Below are 21594 nucleotides of genomic sequence, written 5' to 3'. Positions count from 1 at the left end.
ACCAAACATCAAAACCTTAACCCAACTGTCAAGCATGATGGTGTGGTGCTGCTTTGCTGGTCCAGGGCTAGGATAGCTTACAATCCTTGAGAGAGGTTTGGTCATACTGCTTGACAGTAAAGAAGCAAATCAACAACAGAATGTCACAAATTGAAGAAATTCTTTATTTTAGATACAATTTTCATGATCTAAATCTGAGTCCCTATAAATAAACTGAAAATGTACCAAAATACTTACTTCTGTGTGAGACTAGTTAACAGCAACAGCAAGCCTTTATTTTATGCTATTGCCAATAATTAACATATTAACTAGCTTAGAGTTCATACTTTTTTCCTTCAGTGACCTTGACTGTAAAACCATTTGTTCAGTAATGCAATCGCAATGTAATGCTTGTTTAACTCATTGTCATTATGACAAATACTAATAAGATCACAATTAAGGTATGTTCGCGCAGAAACCCGAGAAATTCTAAAACGTTCTCAAACTTTTACAGGCAAACGGACCAGTACGCTCTGCTTGGAAAGAAAACTACAATTCCCAGGATTCTACAGTCTCCAGCATAAGCACGCTCGTCAGAATTGGCGGGTTGCAAAGACTGCGTGCACCTTTTGTCTGTCTACGGGGTCTATTTCCACCAAACATTGTGAAAAATCATTTTGCAGCACTTTTAACACGTTTTTAATTTAACACTCAGTTGGGTGTCGCAACGTTGTTTTATTAATCTAACGGTAAGTCGTATTCTATGCTCACTGCATTTTAACTAATATTAACTTACAGAGGGGTGTGCTAGCAACACCATATTCAAAAAATGTGATCACCTTTGAATGCATGGCAATAAACTGACGACACTAGTTGCATTATTTTCAAACGGCAAACAAATACCCATTGAGTAGTGAAAACAGTCTGCTGAGTCTGAAATTTTTCTTATTGGTTGATTTAGCAGTTCGTATCTAGTTATTTTTCAGCTCTGTTCCAGGTCAACATGGAGAACCAGGCGTGTAAGGTTTGCCAGCCAGCCATTAGCGATACATGTAGGCTGCTAGCCCTTAGTTAGCCAAGTTAGCTAGGATAGGTTAGTGTCGACGGAGCAGTTCATTGGTCCGTCTTGTGCCCGTAGCTAACAGGGGATTTCTAAACACAGCGAATTCCACATAGTAATTTGGAAACTAATTTGGATGCAGTTAATTTATGTGGACGGTTTCCATTAGTTACCATTTTTGTACAGTCTTAGGCTAGCCAGCCAGTGTAGCAGGGCAAGAGGTAACGTTAAAGAAGCTAGTGAGCAATGTAGTAAGCGCTGCTTGTTGGTTCAACCCACTCCACTTGCAAGAAATAAAAACGATTTCCCTTGCGTTCGTCAGCATGGCAACGGTACTGATTTTAGCACGGATGTACTATGCATTGATTCCTACTATGTGAATTCAGATTGAAGTAAAACTTGATTTGCTTATGTGTTCTACATGTAAGATATTGTTCCATGTACCGAGTCGAATATTCTAGTTACCGATGTGTTTGCGCTCACCCGCACCGGAAGCGAAAGTACTTGCTGGTAGAAAAGGTCAAGGAATCGGGTGTCTCGCATCGACACATCACCACTAGTTTACATTGCACATGTTTGAGTTTCAATTTTGTGATTTGAACTAATCTAGAAATTATAAAACCCTTCTCGTGTTGAGTTTAGAAGATGAAAAATTCACAAAAATATTAATTTTTATTTTGTCACGGGACGATGCTGATTATAAACGACTGCAAACAACAATGAATTTTAATTATTTTTCCAGTACATTTAGGCTTAGCGAATGAGCAGAGGTGTGTTGTTTTTGTTTTCTTTTTTGCCATGCTCATTCAGATTTGTGTAAGTGATGCACAAGTGTCAAATTTCTGTCCTGAAGCAACCTGCATGTGCTCAATTTTCAGAAAACCTTGTCACAAACCTTGTTGGTTTATGTGTTATTGACGAACAGGGCAATCAGGTATTAAAGGTCAGAATGCATGGCTGTTCCTGTTTTAGTAGATATTGCCAGCAGGTGTGCAGAGAGATGTGCATGTAGGAGATGAGCTGGTAGTGTGTGGACTGAGACTCCAATCTGAATTTACTGTACAAGGAGAAGGTTGCTTTTTGATGGTGCTGTATGGTCTTCAGAGGTACATGGTACTTAAATCTCACTAATTCACAGACTTGGACAAGAGATAAACAGTGTTTGTGTCTTCTTTAAAACATACACATTCTGTCCTTTTTCATGAGGTTAAAGCCAGGCACTAAATCTTCTAGGACGTTAAAGAAAGGAGTTTTGTTTCTAAAATTCATGTCATGCTCTCCAGGCAGCATCCTGTAATCAGTAACAAATGAGTGTTTTAGTGGTCTCACAAAGTTGATGAAGAAAAAGGTACAATGAGAGAAGGTGTTTGCTGCCAATTTGAATGGACAAATTAGCTATACCAGATACAACTACTGCTTGCTGTATGCTCTATTGTGACAATTGCTATTGAGTGATTATGCACTTCTGAATAGTCTCTGCACATCCTGCTAAAATTTGTCAGGCTATGTGAACACCCGTGATTGGACAGAACACTCACTCTGCTTTGCATTGTGCAGGCAAAGCACACAGTAAAACTTATGGCTGCTGAAATGAAATGCATTACTTGTATCATTTTAGTAAATCAACTGTAGCAGTTAACCAGTTCGTTATGTGAGAAATTGTGCAGTTGTGCTATGAGTGATTTAATCTTGTTTTTTGGTTTGTTTCTGTTCTCGGGTGCTTGTCTAATTTTGTCACTGAAATTCCACTGTGCTCAGCTGCTGTATTCTCTCTTGCAGGGGTGCTTCCTTTATAAATGGCTTATCTTACAGTCACTCCTAAATTCATTAATCCTAACTCTATCTGTAATCAGACTTCCCTATGTTCTTTTTTTGGTTTGATCATAGGCTTAGAATGTACTATGAGTGGTTTTGACCCTATGAAATGGCATGTAGGCTTTCAAGTGATTAAAACTGGTCTGTGTGAATGAGGCCTAAAGCACCCCATCCCCAAATCCTAAGTATGTAACCTACAATCAAGTTCTGGCCTGTAGCAAATGTTAGTGACCATAACCATTGTTTTGTTCATAATGGCTCTGGTGAGTGGGGAGTTACTGGCAGTTCACAAGTTTTAGTAGAGACTTTTCATCTGATGACCTTTATACCCGTCAAAGTGTTACTGCTTTGAAAACAGGTAGCGTAAGAGCTGATTGTAATCAGTGTTTTACTTTGTTGCTCAAACACCTTTCAAGCATTTTATGTGACAGTAGACAATAAAAACCCACAGACTAACCACACAAGTACTTTTCATCCAATACATGTCACCTTATAGCAATAAGCAAATTACAGCAGTGTCTTAGCACTACTATGATTGTTTTTTCTTTGCCATTTTTAATGAACTTTGTTAATAGTTGGAATTTAATCTGTTAACATTTAATAGTCTTTTTATGGCAGTAGTCATGTCATACTTACCTTCTAATAGTTTGAAAAGCTTTTCTATTTTGTAGGCTACAAGTATCACTACTTCAGTGTTTTTAATTCAGTGCTTTACACATGACATAATAATGCAGTTTCTCTGTATCATTCCAAGTAAACCATTTTACCGAAACTTGATTGGTTCAAAGGTTTATTGGTTAAAAGTTAAAAGCCCCACTAGCACAGTGGTTTGTACATTGTCTGCAATAACTGTGCCGGTGTTAGCAATTGGCTACTTTGTGCAATAATACAATTGATAGTATTTATAGTAATAATAATGCTGTGTAATCTTATCAATGATATTTTATGCTGCATTGTTATTCTTTCTCTGATATCACTTGATTCATGAACTGTGACCCTTCCCACCCCCTCCCCCTCCCCCTCCCCCTCCCCCTTATCCACACTTTTGCTCTGTTCAGCTCTTTTGACGTTGACAAGGAACCAGAAGGTTCCACAGACTCTGCCCTGACGAGTATGAGCCGGCCTGCAGGCACCACTAGTGATGCTCCCAGTGTCACCTCAGGTGTCTCACATCTTTCTACTATACTAACCTTCAATTCACTGTGTTGTCGTCTCTCTGTCTTGTGTTTTGGGGGTGGGTGGAGGAGATTTGGCTTCACGGTGGCAGTTTTACAAGTTGCTGGAATTGCATCTGTATTGGTAGATAATTGGTTACAGTTGTATATTATTGCTATTGATAGGATAATTGGTAGTTGGCCATTCTTTGGTGCTGATGTTTTTGCTTTAATTAGTTCAGCGGATGAGCAGCCACAGTTCTGGCTGTGGCCAGATTGTCACTGTCTGTGCCTCTGAAACATCACTTTACAGAGAGGACATGAATGCTCGCGGTGCATATGCTAAACCTATATTATACTGCTTTCCAGTTTCAGCAATAATTTTCATGCAGGTTTGTTGCTTAATTTGGAGCATCCAAAGTTTGAACGTTCAAACTCTTCCCACTTCTATCCTTGATTGGATGTTAGTGTGGGTATATTCTCTGTGTCCACATTGGGTTCATGGCTTCTGTTAGTTGTTCCTTTTTCCACCAATCCCCTCTCATCTGTGTCTTATCCCCATGATGCCATCTAGAGGAGGGGCTTTGTGGAGCAAGCTAATTTGGGACTAAAGAAGTTCATCACTGATCAGTGGTGATAAATTGGCAGATGATTTTGCAAAGTTAGCCACTATTGACTATTTGAAGCGAATTGATCACACATTCTCTGGCCAATGTAGACCTAAAATTCATGTTTAAATATTTGATCATCAGGGTCTTTGTAGAACTTAAGGGACATAGTCAATGTATGTGTGTGTTTTACAGAAAACTACAGCAATACAGTAACTAAATGATTTTTCTCTTAACATTCAAATTGGATTTATGATTGTCATTTATCAGCTCTCAAATGCAGAAAGAAAAACCATCATCCTGCCTACTTTTGTTTTTCCTTTGTGGAAATTTGGTTAATGTTTAGGATGTGCTGAATTTGTGTTTGTGAATTTGTGTGGTGTATAAGTGGGTTTATTTCATTTCTTTTTGGAGTGAATCCACAAGGGGAACTTTACAAGTGATGGCATGTTTCAAAACAGGCTCACTGCTTACCAGGTTGAGATTTTTTGTCATATGATGGATAGGAACATGAAGGGAATATCCCACCATGGATCATCTTTTGAGTAAAAATAGATGTAATGTTCTCATCGTTTGCTACTGGACATGTTTGATATATGGTTTATTTCCAAGTAATGCTGTAACTTCTGCTTTGAAGGCAATGCATGTTCAGACAGATTATATGCTCCATCATATAGAAAAGGAGTATTTAAGATGAGTTGATGTTTGGCAACGGGAAGTATCTAATAACAGGCATTGAAATCTTACAGCAATATGAATGAAATGAAAAGGTGTTTTGAGTACTAGTTTGTATACAGTGGTGATATCTGCCATTTCTGGAATGTGATTACCTATAAAGTCCAGATGATCATCTGCTGGGTAGCCTTTTAGGTACATGAGGACTAGAGATCTAGAGCCTGATGGCTTTGCTGTAATAGAAATGGAAAAAATAAGGCTACCTTAACCACACCATGCTTTTTCTGAGACCATTTAGTCTGATCTGCCTGATCAAATTATTCTGACTTTGAATTGGGTTGCTCAGAGTTGTGCCTGAATAGATTTAGGTGGATTTCACTACTTCAGTGCAGATTATCATTTATTTGTTGCTTTAATATTGCAAACTAGTGGGATGTGAAGAGAGGCTGTTGGGTCTTGAAGATTGTTTTATGTAAGGTCTACACACCTGAAATCGGACACCGCTTAAACTTTGGAATGAATAAACTGAAGGTTTTTTTTGGCTTGAAACCCATCAGAGATGTACCATCAGTATATGTTTGTTCTTTTCTTTCTACAGTACCAACCTATTTGTTGAAATAATCAAGAAAAATAACTTGTTTACCAGCTCTTCAAACATTTCTGCTCTCTAGTACCCCCACAGGCAGATGTCAAGCTGGCGACCACTGGTGGAAAGAAACAGACCAAGAAGAAGGTGGAGGAAGTGGTGGAGGAGGAGGAGGAGGAGTATGTGGTCGAGAAAGTTCTGGACCGGCGCGTAGTCAAGGGCAGGACTGAGTACCTCCTCAAATGGAAGGGTTTTTCAGAGTGAGTGCACTAGACACATGCAAGCGCAGGGGTCTTCTGCAGTTGTTGCTGTTTTCCTCTGACCTGGAACTGCATGTTACATTAATGTATCATTCAAATATCATAATAGCTTATATCCTAGATGCAGCCTTTGGTTAAAAATAAATAAATAATGTGGCTAGCAGTATGGCCTGAAAATTCCCAAGTTTAGTTTGAGAGAACTTTATATTTGCATAAGCATTCAAAGTCTTTAAGGGGTTTTGTTTTTCCCATTGCACAGCAAGGCTAAAGCCAGACTGAGACTATGCTGCTGTAGACGAACATTGCAGATTGTGCAATTTTTCTTTGGCTATTCATCGACCAATGTCATGCTCGATGGCAACCGATTTAGAGCCTCTGTGACCAAAGACAGCCTTGCTCCTAAATTTGTCTCCAAAAATCTCGCAGTGTAACTACTGCTAGGGTGAACATCTGAATACAACCAATAGGCAGTAGCCACACACCCCCCCCCACATGTCAACTACAAATGAATGGTTATATAGCCAAACTAAAACAAAGTATGAGGACCTCAAAGCCATTTTGTTCATTGTGGCTCTGGAGAGAGTGCATTTTTGATGTCTCATTTTGGCAAAATTAAATGGCATATGGACACAAAACAGAATATAATTTTCTATTATTCTGGGTTTATTGCCAGAAAATCTTTATTGTATAGTTTGACTTTCAGCACATGTGAGATCACACACTCACTCATGGAATTTGGTCAAGATTTCACCTGCAGCATCTTGTACAGTATGACCTGCTGCAAATGTAGAAGACTGGTAGAATCGCAGTGTAAAGCCATCTTAAGAGTTCTCTGGTCACTGAATTTGGTGCAGTTGATTTAGGCCAGCACTAAATCATCATTTCTTTTATTTATGTGCAGAAACAGCATTCATAGCATTCATTGAACTTTTAAAACTGGAAAGGTTTTAAAAGTAATGAGTGGTCTTAGTGTTTTACAACCTGTGAATTGGTTCTCTTGCTTGTATGGCGATTTTTATTTTATTTTTATTTATTTATTTTTTATTTTTTTTTTAAATCCTCAACAAAGTGCCGAGGTATTTATCAGACCACAGTGATCAATAGAAAAAACAACACTAAGCTCTCTAGCACAGACTCGAATTTATGGAATCCCATCCTGGTATTCATGACCCCTGCAACCCATGTTAGTTTCTATTTAAAGATTGTTATTCCTGCAATGTGTTTTAACAACTGACTCTAGAGAGACAGTTTTATGACCGTTTGAATATCCTCATCAGCGAAGACAACACTTGGGAACCTGAAGACAACCTTGACTGTCCAGACCTGATAGCAGAGTTCTTACAGTCTCAAAAGAAGGCCAGCGAGGGAGAGAGAAAGGAGGTGGGCACCAAGAGGAAAGTGGGTGAGTCGGACAACGAAGCGGGCAGTGAAGAAAGCCGGCCTAAGAAGAGGAAAGACGAGGTGAGATTCTGTGCCCTTGCTTTGTGGACATGCCTACTGAGTTTAGCCCTGGACTCAATTTCACAAAAATATTAAGGGGGGGAAAAAAAAGAATTTAACAGAGAAATGAATCTGATTTTTACTGAGAAATCAGTTGTCAACTGAAGGTGTATCAGATGAGAACCACTTTCATTTCTGAGAATAGCGACACTTCAGCTGCAGTTAACGTACCTACTCAGAGACTCAAAATGGCAGCCCACATTTGAACTGCAGCCTGAAGGTTGGAACGTGTTCTTAATCTGGATTTCCTGCAGCAAGAAAAACCCAGGGGTTTTGCGCGGGGATTGGACCCTGAGCGCATTATTGGAGCCACAGATTCCAGTGGAGAACTGATGTTCCTCATGAAGTGGTAAGTGGAGATATTTAGTTCTGCCCAAACAACAACTCCTGCCTCCAAGTCAATCAGGTATGAGGCTGTGGGGAAGACCATCTTGGCCTGTTTCTGACGACCCTCAGCCAGGGCACAGTTTTGTTTCTGTTCCAGCTCTGAAAAAACCTAAGCAGTGTAATATCCATATAGAATAGCCCACAGAAGGCAAAACCAAAGAAGAAAACAACAAAAACCCACTAGCATGATTGTTAAAGCCCAAATGCACATCAGTCGGTGTGTTCCTTTCGAATACACACATGCACTGTAAAATCTACATTCTTGACTCTGCTCTCCTTTGGATCCTATGATTTATGTACCATGTGCACAAGCCTTTTTCTAGACTAGTACTTGGAAGCATAGCAAATGTGCCTACGCATAGCCTGCCTCTGCATGCACATATGCTGAGGTGGTGCAGCCCCACCTGCAGTGTTTAGCGTGGACAGGTGGAAAGTTTTTTTGAGGTAGTGTGGTAAATATATGGCTCTGGAATCCGTCAAGGGTTCCTGTGTTGTGAAAGACAGTTGTGATTTTCTTTCATGTCACAGAGAACTATATATTTTGTGTGCAGTTGGATCTGTCTGTGGAGCTCTTGTAGATGACTAATCACACTGGCTGGAACCTACACCAGGGATGGGCATATCTAGCCCTGCAAAGCCACAGCATGGCAGTTTCTTTTCTATGTAACAGCTAAAACCATGAAAGGCCTAATATAATAGAGACATGACTGGTGTTATCCATTCCTGGTTTATACTTTAGTGAGTAAAAGATAGGTAGGGATTCTTGTAAATGCAAGATTTTTCACTGTCGTCTTGGAAAAGGATCTGGATGTCTTTTTTCCCTTTCACATTTTAGTGTGTAAATGAAAGCATTTCTTTCTGACATATAGTTGACTCATAAGTCTATATAGCAAGGTTGGCCTCACTTTGAGCTTTACTGTATGTGTAATGTTGCTCTGCAGGAAGAATTCAGACGAGGCAGATCTTGTGCCAGCAAAGGAAGCCAATGTGAAGTGCCCACAGGTTGTCATTTCCTTTTACGAGGAACGGCTCACATGGCACTCTTACCCCACGGAGGAAGAGGAGAAGAAAGATGACAAGAACTAACCAACGGACAGGTGGTGTTGTCAGTGGGTGGCTAAGAAACATTGGGTGATGTTAGGAGGAGAGGAACAAGGATGGGGCAGCAGAAAGCTTTTTGCTGTTTTTAACTCTTGCCATAAACCATGGACACTCGATATTGTGTAGAACTCACAAGAATGCAGAATTGGAGGTCATCTGGAGAACATTGAGTTGGAAAGTCCTTAAGGGAACAAAGTGGATGTTTTTCTCTATACTAACCACAGAATCCCTTCTCCATTTAATATCTCCTCCTTTCATTAGCTTTTTTTTTTGAGGGTATGGGAAAAGTAGTCTACCAAGCTGCTAGATCACTCGAGATCAGTGCTGGCAGCTTCCTAGTGGGTTGTCTTGCAGGTTTGTTTTGGGTTATAAGTTTTACCTTAATATTTTACATGTTTGCTGTAAGAATGTAAGGGCCATGATTCCTTAATGTCCATACGTACAAAAAAGTGATATATGTATATATGTTTTTGTTTTTGTTTTTTCTTTCTATACAATGTTGTCTTGTATATGTAAGTTTTTATTGATCTTTTAAATATGGGCTCCCACTAAGTACTGCAGTAAGTATGCAGTGTTTATTCCATGCTCCAAGGATTCCAGTCCTAGCTCCTTGCAACCGAGGACATGGTCTCATTAGCAGCAGCAGCCACCAGTGCTCTATGTGGTAGGTCCAGAATGTTCTATAGTGTGGCTGTGGTTGATGCAGTAAATGCAATAGGAAGGAAGGGTTTTGTGTTATGAGACAGCGATGCAGGAGTCATCACTCAAAGCGTGCAAAGCTCTGACATGGCACCCCATGACATCACAGATGCAATACTGAAGTTTGCTGCTGTTAGGGTTCTGTTTGAGAAACAGCAGTTGTTTATTTGCTGTACTGTTTTACCTCTTGTGTTACTCAGTAAATAATGGGTTTTCCTCTGTATTTGCCTAATCTCTTTGTTTAAATAGATTTATCAGTGATTTTAGATTTAAAGTAAGGGAAGGAACATTCTAAGAATTCCTATTTTGGAGGCACTGCATGAAATTGCAATGCTGTTTAAAACCTTCAGCAGTACTTAAATGTTTCACAGTTAATCCTGACTGGGACTTTATCATGTCAGCTGCATTTCATAGAAGCCAGATCACACACAAGGTATTCAACCATGACATTTTGAGGTAATGCCTCAGATTTATTGCCCCCCCCCCCCCCCCCCAAAAAAAAAAATCAGTTTAAAAATGTGTTACAATTCAGCTTTGAAAACTACTTTTCCCCAAAACCCTGTCAGTGTGATTTATGTTTAAAGGTCAGCAAGGAGATTTTTACCTGGCCATTTTACTTGGAGAAAACTATCCAGTGGGTAGTTTCACATCAAACCAGTGTTGTATCAAAACGCTGCATTTCACTTGGAGAAAACGATTTTGTTGTCCTTAGTAACTGAACAGAGTCCATCACCTAAAAAGTATTTTCAGAAAAGTTCTGATTAACTGCTTCAAGGCGTATCTGTAAAATGGCACAAGTCTAAACGTATAAAGCACTACTTCTGAAAAACTTTCCCCCGTCAAACCTGGATATTGCCATTGGAGCAACTTTTTTTAAAAATGCTGGACTACCACTTAAACCCTAGTTTTTTTTAGTTGATTCAGTTGGTTTTTGGTTTAGTGACTCGATCTCCCATTCAATACTTATTGTGTTTTTAGTGGTGCTATTTTCTTTGACTGATTTTAAGGGGGAATTTTGCTTTCCTTCAGTCGACGTTTTATGTTACGGTTATTGTAATCTTTCCTGCGCTTTCTATGTGAAACCTGTCATTTTTCGTTTTTGAAAGTATCATCTTTTAAAAAATAAATAAATCCTGTTTTTTATTAAGTGTTGCTTGTTTTAATGAACATTCCATTTGCAACTACTTTTACTCAGCCTGATTTGATGATTTGACATTAATTCTTGAAATATGCAGAAAGCATTTATGAAGAGTCAATGGAGAGAGAGAGAGAGAGAGAGAGAGACAATAAATATTTTTAATTTTTAAACAATCCCAGCTTGGCAGGAGCGCATGTAAACAAAATTACATTTAAAAACAATTGAACAAGTGCATATGCAAAACAATTTCAAAGACTAAGTAGAAAATAGTTAATACTACAAATTTTTATAAGAAATATTTCCCTAATAATAAATTGACAAACATGACATTTACAAAATAAAGCTTTATCCTTATTCCCTGGTGCTACAGACATTATTTCAGTGACCCTTAATCCTCGGTGTTGAAGTTTGAACACATATTTACAACCTATGAGTAATATCTGTGTATTGCACTTATCTACTTGTTAACCATAGTCCTGCCAAATCTGCCTACAAGGCACTGTAGTGTGTTTTAAATATCATCAAAGGTCCTATGTGGCAGTTATGTTGTCGAGGTATAGAAAACTAATTTTAGAAAAATTAAATCCTTAGGCGCCACATTAATGCTATTGGAATTCTATTCCATTCCTCCCAGGTGAATGTTTAGAATTTAACTGTTACTAAAACACTAGCACACTTGATTGACACTTTCCTGAAAAACCACTTCCTCGTTTGCACTTTAAGCATGTTTATTTTGTTCCTTTTCTTCTCAGGCATATACACTATTTGGCCAAAAGTATGTGGACAACTAAAGGTCACATATGCCTCTTGGACATCCCATTCCAAAACCATGGACATTAATGTAGAGTTATCCTCACCTCTCTCTGTGCCGCTTTAACAGTCTTCATTCTTCTGAGAATGTCACAAGATTTTGAAGTGTCTTTTGGGAATTAGTGCCCATTCAGTTCAAACAGCATTTGTGAGGTCAGACACTAATGTACAAGAATTTGACTTGCAACTGATGAAATTCATTTCAAAGGTGTTGAGGGGGGGGGGTTGAGGTCAAGGCTTGGCGTAGGCCACCGAAGGCTGCAGATTATTCTCAGAACTGTTTCTACAAAGGTGTAGGAATATAAAATGTTGCTATAATATTAACATTGCCCTCCACTGGAGCTAAAGGGCCTAGCCCAAATTCTGAAAAACCATCTTAGATCATTCTCTCCTCCACCAAACACATTTACACTGCTCCACAGTCCAGTGATGGTGTGCCTTACATAACTAGCCGAAGCTTGGCATTGCTCATAGTAATCATAGGCTTGTATGCAGCTGATGGACCATGGAAACTCATCATGATGTCCCTGACACAAAGCTTTTATGCTGATGTTGCTTTCAGAGTTAGTTTGGGAATCTACCTTGTGATGCAACGGGTAAACTGAACTCAATAAGTAGAAAGGCTAGCCACATACTTTTAACCATATAATGTATCAGATGTTAACACCATTAATTTTTGACTTTATAAATGAATGCCATTAATTTCTACATTTCTGAAAAAACTTTGACATTTATTATAAAAGCCTATCAATGCTTTGATTACAGGATATTTTTTTGCAAACTGCTTGCCTTACAACCTGCACAGCAGATCTTTCTCAGCCTTTCCCCCCCCATCTTAATTATGGTAACCCTCTGAAGGAAGCATACTTCTCTGCAAAAACAGGAGATATAGCACTTCTGTCTTGCCTTATCCATTGAATTTTGCTGCGTCACTGTCCAGCCTGCAGGTGTAACATGAAAACGATGCAGTAGTAACACCTTAACCACTGGAAGCTCAGTGGTTAAGGTACTTGACTAGTAATCAGAAGGTTGCCAGTTTAAGCCCCACCACCACCAGGCTGTCACTGTTGGGGCCCCTGAGCAAGACCCTTAACTCTCAGTTGCTCAAATTGTACTCAGTCAAAATTGTAAGTCGCTTTGAATAAAACCGTCTGGAAAATAATGTGATATATCTCACTCCTCATCTTTGCGCCTTTTGTTAGATTTTCGTCTGGATTCTGAGCCGTGATGTGTGGAGATTGACACGTGGCTATGGTTGCCCTGCTGCAGGGTTGGGTCAATGGTTGAGCAGAGGATTCCTTGCTCCTCCCTGAGTCTACTGTATACCTCCTGATAAAGGTCATTAAGCCGTTGCTTCATCTCTCTGACAGAGCGCAAGATTTCAGATTTTTCCCTGAGCAGTCGGGCACGATGACAGTGCAGGCCATCAACGCTGCACTCTAGATCCAGTAACACGTTCATTTTCCTACGCCTACAGTTCTGTGCAGCCATCTTATTTTTGCCTCTGCGCCTAATGTCTCTGATGAGTGTGAGTTGTGCCTCACTTAAACGGTGCTTGGCAAGAAGTTGGTTGAACTCCTCGACTGGCAAATTAATTATTCGGTCATTGGAAAATGGAATCTTCAGTGCACGTGCCCGCTTCTCATCTCTGGTGGAGAGCTTGTCCTGGACATTATGATCAAGAGATTCATCTGCATGCTGTTTGGTGGCCTGACATTGGCTAGTATATTGGGGCTGGTTGTAGGTGTGATCATGGCCAACATGGAAGTGCTCAGCCTGCAGGAAAGTGCTGCACATCTTGTTTTGCTCTGGACTAAAACCCCCAACAGCTCCTCCTTCTTCTTCATCTTCTTCTTCTTCATCATCTGTCAGTTCCTCTTTGAGGGAAGCATATCCTACAGCCCCCTCAGGAGCTGATTCTGTGGATGACCACGAGGATGTCGAGGATGAACATGAGGATTCTGATCCAATTGGGGAAGCCGGGCTTTGGCTGAAGTGCAGAGACAGACCAGAGTCCGAGTCTGTCTCTTCGTGTTCTTCCATTTGGGAATCCTGTAACTGGCCAAATCCCTCCTCCTGGCCTAGATCCAACAGACTGATCTGATTAAACATGGCTTCTTCTAAAAGAGGATCAAAAAGGCTTGACAGGCTTTGTTCCTCCATAGAGGAAATAGGTAAGTTGTGGTTTCCATCGGAGCTGACTAGTGAAGGAGAAAGAAGGTAGTCTACAATGTCGGAGTCATTCAAATTCAAATTTATATTAGATGAGTTGTTTAAAAGGTGCTGCATCTGGTTTTGGTTGGAAGGGCAACTGTCTTCGTGGCTGCTTCCAAAGCAGATCTGTCTGGATGTTGGCAGTGTACTTTGCTGAAGGCTAATATACTGGTGGACAGGATTCTCCATAGATCCTGTTTCACTTGATCCTACACCAACATCGACATTGATGTAAGAATTGTCTGATGGGACACCAACATCCATATCCTACAGAGACAAAAGAAGTGTTATAATGTAAAAAGGTTTGTTTAGAACCTTGTTCAGATGTAGGTTTAGAATTAGGATGCGCTGTGCTTTAATTGCATGTTTTACTATATTCATAATGTTCCTGCTGTAGCGCATTTGACCGACGATCAGTTTAATCAGGAATATAAGCAAAGAAAGAGCTAAACTATACAGTGACCATCCGGGATAGGCATTTGATATTATTGGTTTAGAAAGTAAAGCCAAGTAATCCATTTTATTTTACATATGCTCTTAGTATATGCACTTGCCAGTTTTGCTGTGTGTATTTCTTAACAGAGGTCACATTTATAAATAAAATATTTTCTCAATAATTACAACAAAATATAGAAATTCAAACATTTGGTGAAAATACTTGGCTGGGACTTCATAAAGGAGGAGTGGTAACAGTGGTATTACCTCTGGTTCCATAATGGCCTGAACATCTTGCCATTGCTGTTCTAGGTCCAGTAAAGGCTCATGTTCAGACAGTAGTGGGGAGAAAAGTGACCCATGATGATATAATGGGTCCTCTGCATCAGCATCTGCCACCTGAGAAAAATACATAGATCAAATCTGACTGCTTTGAATTGTAATGGGCACATGTAGGAACAGACAGTAAGTAGTATATTTAATATGATCAAGAGGCTGCCATAAACTATCAGAATTTTCTGGCAACATCTACATAAACCTCCCTTCCACTGCACGGTCACAGTTAATAAGGCCATATCAGGTAGTTCTGCACCATATCAGGTCATTCATGTACTAGACTCCTAAAACTGGTTACAGTTGCCTTTTCCACAAGTGTTATGCTGGAAATTGGGGCTAGGAAGTATGTGACAGTTGTCGTTTAATAACTACGGTCACTCCAGGTGTTTAAAAAGGTAGAAAATGGGGAGGTTTTTTGGGCTATGTATGCGTGTAGAACAGCACAGGACATCATTTAAAAGCTACATGTTGGTGACGAGAGAGAGGACAACAAGGTGTGGCCTATGCCTGTCTAGAACCAGCAAGTCTGTCATCCCATCTAAATGGTTCTGTGGCTCTGAGCAGTTTGTAAGCATTCCATGCTGAACCACGTTTGTGTGGAAATGGAAATTGACTAGTTACTGCCCATACTTAGAACTGTTTGCCCCTACAGTGGAAGAGCGGCTTAGTGAACTTACGTGTTGATGGTCTTCTAGGGGCAAGCCATTTTCTAGTAGTTGCAGACATTCCTCAATGGAAAATGAGGTATTTTCCCCTAAACCTGCAAACTGGTAGATGAGTGTCTGAGTAAATATGAGGAAAATATCTCAATTTGAATTATGTTACTAAGTATGAGGAAACTGTTTTAGTTCCTAGAATGAGGCTTTGGTCTTGTGCCTCTGTGGAATGTAGAAAGACAAGGTGCCACTATGGACTCCGTGGCTCTGGTAAGATATCTGAGAGGGGGGTTTGAGCTGAGGGGGTGGCTCCAGGTGGGGATCGTAAATAGGAAATAATAAGAAATAATAATAATAATTTTAAAAAGAGCCTCCACCATGCTCCTTGTGGTGTGGTCCCAAGAATTGTGCGCTACGCTACTCATTGGGTGCATGCATAAATGGTGCAAGTAAGTATTTCTCTCTTTATTTCTGTTATGGCTTTTCAAATCCAAAGACACCAATTATATTCTACTGAAAATAAGTGAATACAGAAAAGCTGAATTTTTATACAACAAATAATTTACAAAAAGCATTTTATTTTTTTATTGTGGAATTTAATTAATCTAAAAGTTGTGAAATATCAAATGTCTCTTGAAAGGTACTGCTTTGAACACATTAAGTGTTATAACCCATTAAATATTCTTAATGGAGAAAGAAGGTTGGGACTTGAAATGTGTAATGCAAACCTTAGTAAGGTGCCAACCATTAAGCTGACTGACCTGGGAAATTTCCCCAACCCATAACCCCAAAAACCCACAATTCCACACTTAAGTGTGCATATCATATTCATTACTGTCAGAGTTCTGTAGTGCACATTATTTTAATACCTGTATATCCTCCCCGAGTATGCTGCCTGACTGATTATCAAACGGGAATGGATTTCTCCATCTGTCAACCATAAGTTCATTCTCACTGTCTTCATCAAATAAACTGAGGTGCTGGTGATGACTTTGAGATAGCTGCTCCTGGTAGACATCGTGATTGGGTTCTTGTTGCCACAAAAGATTTTCATCTTCCTGGAAACATAAGATTATCACTCAGCCATGGTATCCCGAATGCTTGTTAACTTTTTCATTTTTAACAACAAATTTAAGACATTCACTTTTAATAGCCAATAACAAAGTACTGCACCATGCAAGATAACCTATAATTGCAAGGCAAAATAGTTGTTAGTATTTAAAATGTCTATTACATATTGTCTTAAAGTGTTTCTTTTTACTGCCTCAACAGGAAAAAGAAAATCACAACCCACATGATCAAAAACATGGCTGGGATTTATTTATGGTAAATGACGCCCTAGAACTGGTTGTTCACACCACTGTCAGTGTGGATAATGCTTCTACTATAATCCACTAGTAAGCTCCTGATTTGGAAATCAGCAACCTTAAACAGGGTTCTGAATTTCTTTGGGTTGGTCAACTGAATAACAATTTTAAAAAGGTACATTCAATTCATCCTTTAAGATCCATTCTTGTTAAGAAATCATACACCTTTGCTTCATTGTCACAAACTCTGTGCTACAGGGACAAACTGTCTAGGCTGATGTAAAGATTAGCCAGGAATTTCTGTGTGTGACAGACATGTGATCCACCAAGATACCAAGATATTTTTAATTCAAGTCATTTTTCCCGCATAGGTTGTGATTAGCACTACCTCCCAAATGGTGTAACTCAATTTTCTCCTGGCTGTATTTGTAGCCTTGAATGCAACCAGACTGCCAGGCTGGCATATATCAGCTATAGACATGGGGTCATATTATTCAGGACCTTAAGTCACAAGCACTAAAGATTTCTGTTTGTTTGTTTTGTTTGTTTGTTTTTAAACCTTTTATGATCAGTGATGTGCTTGACATACAGCTAGTGTCTATAAATAAACGTAACCTTTTCTTATGCTGGCAAGGGTTTAGTGAAGCCGACTGGTTGTCTATGCCCTTGTACTACTATAATTAGGCTTGGAGAGTCCTTTCTCGCTTATAGACCAGAAGAGCTATATATGCTTCTATAGGTCATTGGTTGGAGAATAATATGTTACAACATACCATTCCAAAAAAACTAAACTTTCTATTCATTAAATCTGGATACATACTTCTGTCTCTTGCATGCTAGGTATAAGGTCTGAAGATGTAGCTTTACAATGTAAAGTTCAACATTAACTTTAGGATCAATGAGCATCAGACTTAATGAATAAGAGAAGTCTTTAGATAAGATAAGTTTTGTTAGGATTACTGTCTACTGCAGGGTCACTGTGGGTCTTTTCTTAGAGGTCACACAGAAGAGAAATTTCACCTATGACCCATGGGGTGATACTTTAGGTTATAAATACAGCTAATCCACCCTCTCTGTCCAATAATGCATAACACACAGATGATACCCCCATGATAACCCCTTTTCACCTAAACAGCTGAAATGGAATATTGTCTGCCCCATGTTGTGTCATTATTTTACATGCCAATGCCAAGTTTGTGTGTGTGTGTGTGTGTGTGTGTGTGTCTGTCTGTCTGTCTAAGAGAGTCCATAATCAGCAGCTGGTAAACAAGCATTGCGAAAGTGAATGTGCACACGAAGACCCCAGTGAAGGCTACTCGGGTTGCCAAACAGCTCAGCGTAGGGTCATGTGAGCCATGCTGCATACAAGCGCAGGCCCAAGCATATCTGACCCTAAAGTGCATCCATACTTATGGGTACATGTCATGACAAGCCTGTCTGGTAAACCCCAGGGTCCTTTTAAAGCCATAACGGCATTGGCGGAATTCGAACAGACAGCGGGGGGTGCATATGTCCCAAATAACCCTCCTGTCTGTCTAGTCTGAGAGTGCAATCCTTGTTTCTGTTGTCAGTTCATGGTGTCAAGACAAATATTACATTTATGAACAGGACAGATTGTAGAGGTTTGATATCTACCACAAAATTACATGTGAATAGACATGTTCAGTACAAGGTTTATCCTTTCCAGATTCACATATGTATTCAGACTGCAAAAGATTTCCAGTGCCTAGTTAGTTTAGACTGCAAATTTCTGCTTACATTAAGAAGTTCCCAAGACCATGAACAATCATCTTTCTTATTTTCTTTTGCCCATGTCAAACTGGTACAGCTGAGAAGCAAATTTTTAATTCCAGAAATAGTGCAGTGGTTTGATTTGGATTAAAACTGTAGATTTAACAATCACAGTAAAGAGCAGAGCCCTGGCTTTCCTCATCCTTGAAAGCTTGCAGTTGTGTGATTAAGGGACCAGACAATGACCAGACACCCTGTGCAGTAATTCTTCTTTATACTGAACAAGCTTAGCCACTAAGCTACAATTATCACTCCATGATGCTCTGGTGCTATTATGCTCTGTGCACAGAAAGTGAAAGATGGCACCATGAGGCAAAATCTCCCCTAGCACTCCAGCACTGCATGCAGTGAGAGAGTGAAAGGGAAAGAGACGCAAAGCTCACCACAGCCAGTCATTTGGTCTTAGAGCCAACTCCATGCTCCAGCTGAGACTGTGACATGAGTCTCCTCAGACTGAAATTCTAATTATAATATAATTCCAGTTATGAATTATACATGTATAGAACCATAACAATTCTGGACACTATATTTGCATATGTGTGGTGTTTATGAATATCTGTACAAATATGTACACAAGAGGATTCTTGAGATTCCGTGTTGGTCCTATTATTCAGTATCCAGAGAGCCTAGTCAGCATTGCTGTGCTGGCAGATGATCACACACAGGTCTCAGCGATTGAGTAACAAGAAACCTGATCAAGACTGAACAACAGATCAGGCCAGAGCAATATCCAATGCCTTCTGTTGCCCAACACTCAGCCCCACCACAACAAGTCATGCTTACAGTACTATTTCAGACACATGTTTGTTCCTCAATAACAAATAATCCTAGTTTTTACATTTTTAATCAGATGTAAAAATACATAACTACTCTGGCGATATGTGATGATGACAACCTGAACTGATGATGCATCACTCACCTCTTTAATGTCCTCATTATCTACTCTTGAGACTGAAGCCACTGACTCCAGGCTCTCACTGGCCACTGGGCTATATCCCAACCCAACAGTCTCTCCACCTCCCATCCTCATGGTCAAACCTGCTGGGTCCTCCAATACATCAACCCCATCCAGGGCCCCAGCCTGGACTGGCATGATTGTAGAACTGTTCTCAGGGTCTCTGTGGACCAGCCAGGCTTCAAGCTCTGCTGAGGGAACTTGCAGCTGATCCAGAGAGCGCACCCAGCGCAACAGCCTGTGGGTCGGGTTGAAGTCGTCCAGGTCCACGCTTTTCGGGTGGAGGCCATGTCCATCCAGAGAGTTGTGGAAGTTGTGGAACTGGGTCTGGGTGAGGGCTGAGCTTTGGCCATGGATGATCTCACGAAGAGGGGGAAAGTAAGAATTCACATCAACACGTATCCCCACCAAACTGAGGAGAATTGCCACCTGAATTAGGCCTTCTGTGAAGTACTTCTTGAGGGACTGCATGGTCCTTATGAAAGCAGCAGTGATTAGTTCTCTTAGCAATGAAGGGAACGTTGGTATTGTGGTAAATTTAAATGACAAAATTATTTTTATTTATTTATTTTTTTTACTCCATCAGATGAGGATGGTATCCTAAAATAACAAATAATTATTGGATAACATGTAACATGAACAGCACAATATACAATATACCCGTAACACTCCAAACTACCCAAAGATGGATATTTGCCAGTGATGTTACACAACTATGAAGTATAAGTCTTGAACATTCGCGCTCCGAGAAACTACTAGAACAACCTTAAAGATGTAGTGTTATTTGAAAGTCGTATTAAAACAAAACAGTCTGGACAACACTGACCTATAACGATAATTTATCAAAAAGTGTCATGACCACTGATCTACTGTTAGCTAACTGCAGCGGCGATATGAGTCACATCTGGATGATTTAAGAACGTGATGTAATCTGGATGTCTCCGAGGAAATCAACATGGCAGTTTAGCCCCGGTGAGTTTTCCCCCCTAGTAACTCGTAAATATGTCCTACAGAGTTGCTGGTGTTAGATGAACAAAATAATTGCAACATATTTCTGCCGCTTTAGATGGTCACACTAATGATATAAATCTATGCGAAACCCGTAGATTAGGAGAAATTAATCTTACCGATGTCAAACAATAATGTTACAGGAATAGATTTATAACCGGGGTTAAGTCGTATACATATAATATTTTCTTTACGTTTTTATTTTTTTTTCACCTTGTATTTTGTTTGTAGGAAACAAACGATCAATGTACCGGCTGTAAAATCGTCGATTTTCAGAAATCGCTCTAAACACTTATTTTTCACGGTGAAAGTTAAAGTTGTATGATTCACCTGTCGCGTTGAATTTTTCTGGGTAACGCATGACATTTCGTAAACACATAGACAACGTATAACGCATTACTATGATACATGCTTCTATGTGAATATTAAAGAGACCTTGCTTACCTCTCACTGGGAGAGTTTACTCTGAAAACAAAGCTAGATTATTCCTCTACAAGCGGTCGATGCACTGACTTGAGCGTTGCGCACTGTTTCAGTGGGTGTGTAGGCAGTTACGCACCGAGTGGTATCCTACGCGGCAAACATTATTATCTCCTCCCAATGTGACGCTTTACGAATTTCGGTTTTCTTTCATTCAGACAAGTCACGATGCTGTTGCTTTACAGTGTCAGGAGTGATTAAAAGCAACAGCAACAACAATAAAAAAAAAAATGTTAAAAAACAAACAAACAAACAAACAAAACGTTCTTGATTAGTTTGGCCTAGCCCACCCGGCACAGTTCTATATAGCCGCATCTGACAACTAGAAAAACTCAAGGTTCTTAGGTTATGTTAAACTTTCAGAGGCTGTAGTGTATAAGTTTAGGCTCAATCCCTGTAGGCTACCTGCTAACATATTCTAGTGAGAGCGACTCGTTTAGGAGTCAGCCTGCCTTGTAGCCTACCTAAACAGATACTTGTTTAAGCGTTAGGAGTCACCTAACGACAATTATCTTAATGTGCTGCGGTTAGATTTAAAGTTTCTTATTTTAACAAAATATTGATCTTGATCAAAATGAAAAGCTACTTCTAACATATAGCCCTTGATACTTTTGTATTATTGATTTAAGTTTATAAATAG

The 21594-nt window shown here is 39.7% G+C and overlaps 2 protein-coding genes across 3 annotated transcripts; one reads left to right on the top strand and one right to left on the bottom strand.

Annotated features, from left to right (window-relative positions):
* Positions 1-566: 566 nt before the first annotated feature.
* On the top strand, positions 567-10971 carry cbx1a (chromobox homolog 1a (HP1 beta homolog Drosophila)). Its single transcript, XM_026998010.3, has 6 exons — positions 567-728; positions 3913-4016; positions 5963-6137; positions 7415-7598; positions 7892-7986; positions 8966-10971. The coding sequence occupies exons 2-6, from the start codon at positions 3968-3970 to the stop codon at positions 9108-9110; spliced, it is 648 nt and encodes a 215-aa protein (XP_026853811.1). The 5' UTR covers positions 567-728; positions 3913-3967; the 3' UTR covers positions 9111-10971.
* Positions 10972-11102: 131 nt separating this feature from the next.
* On the bottom strand, positions 11103-21056 carry nfe2l1a (nfe2 like bZIP transcription factor 1a). Of its 2 annotated transcripts, none has more exons than XM_081711287.1 (6): positions 20919-21056; positions 19431-19941; positions 16283-16471; positions 15435-15524; positions 14689-14820; positions 11103-14253 (listed from the first exon to the last, which is right to left on the bottom strand). In XM_081711287.1, exons 2-6 carry the CDS (start codon positions 19935-19937, stop codon positions 12946-12948), a joined length of 2226 nt encoding a protein of 741 aa, XP_081567413.1. In that variant the 5' UTR covers positions 19938-19941; positions 20919-21056; the 3' UTR covers positions 11103-12945. The 2 variants fall into 2 exon arrangements, with proteins under 2 accessions (XP_081567413.1, XP_026853783.3); XM_026997982.3 differs by having other exon boundaries at positions 19431-20066; positions 20919-21050.
* Between the last annotated feature and the right edge of the window lie 538 nt (positions 21057-21594).

This window comes from Electrophorus electricus, chromosome 3, assembly GCF_041902795.1.
Source record: "Electrophorus electricus isolate QZ-2024a chromosome 3, ASM4190279v1, whole genome shotgun sequence".
NCBI classification, from domain to species: domain Eukaryota; kingdom Metazoa; phylum Chordata; class Actinopteri; order Gymnotiformes; family Gymnotidae; genus Electrophorus; species Electrophorus electricus.
The sequence above is the reverse complement of the archived record's forward strand: the minus strand, read 5'-3'. Positions and strand labels throughout refer to the sequence as shown.

Bases quoted from the DNA above. Each gene is read 5' to 3' on its own strand.
- cbx1a (XM_026998010.3), top strand. From the start codon at position 3,968: ATGAGCCGGCCTGCAGGCACCACTAGTGATGCTCCCAGTGTCACCTCA. The intron at 4,017-5,962 runs GTGTCTCACATC...TCTGCTCTCTAG, and splicing joins TGCTCCCAGTGTCACCTCAG to TACCCCCACAGGCAGATGTC. The intron at 7,987-8,965 runs GTAAGTGGAGAT...GTTGCTCTGCAG, and splicing joins CTGATGTTCCTCATGAAGTG to GAAGAATTCAGACGAGGCAG.
- nfe2l1a (XM_081711287.1), bottom strand. From the start codon at position 19,937: ATGCAGTCCCTCAAGAAGTACTTCACAGAAGGCCTAATTCAGGTGGCA. The intron at 16,472-19,430 runs GTGAGTGATGCA...TTATGTTTCCAG, and splicing joins ATAATGAGGACATTAAAGAG to GAAGATGAAAATCTTTTGTG. The intron at 14,254-14,688 runs GTAATACCACTG...TTGTCTCTGTAG, and splicing joins AGGCCATTATGGAACCAGAG to GATATGGATGTTGGTGTCCC.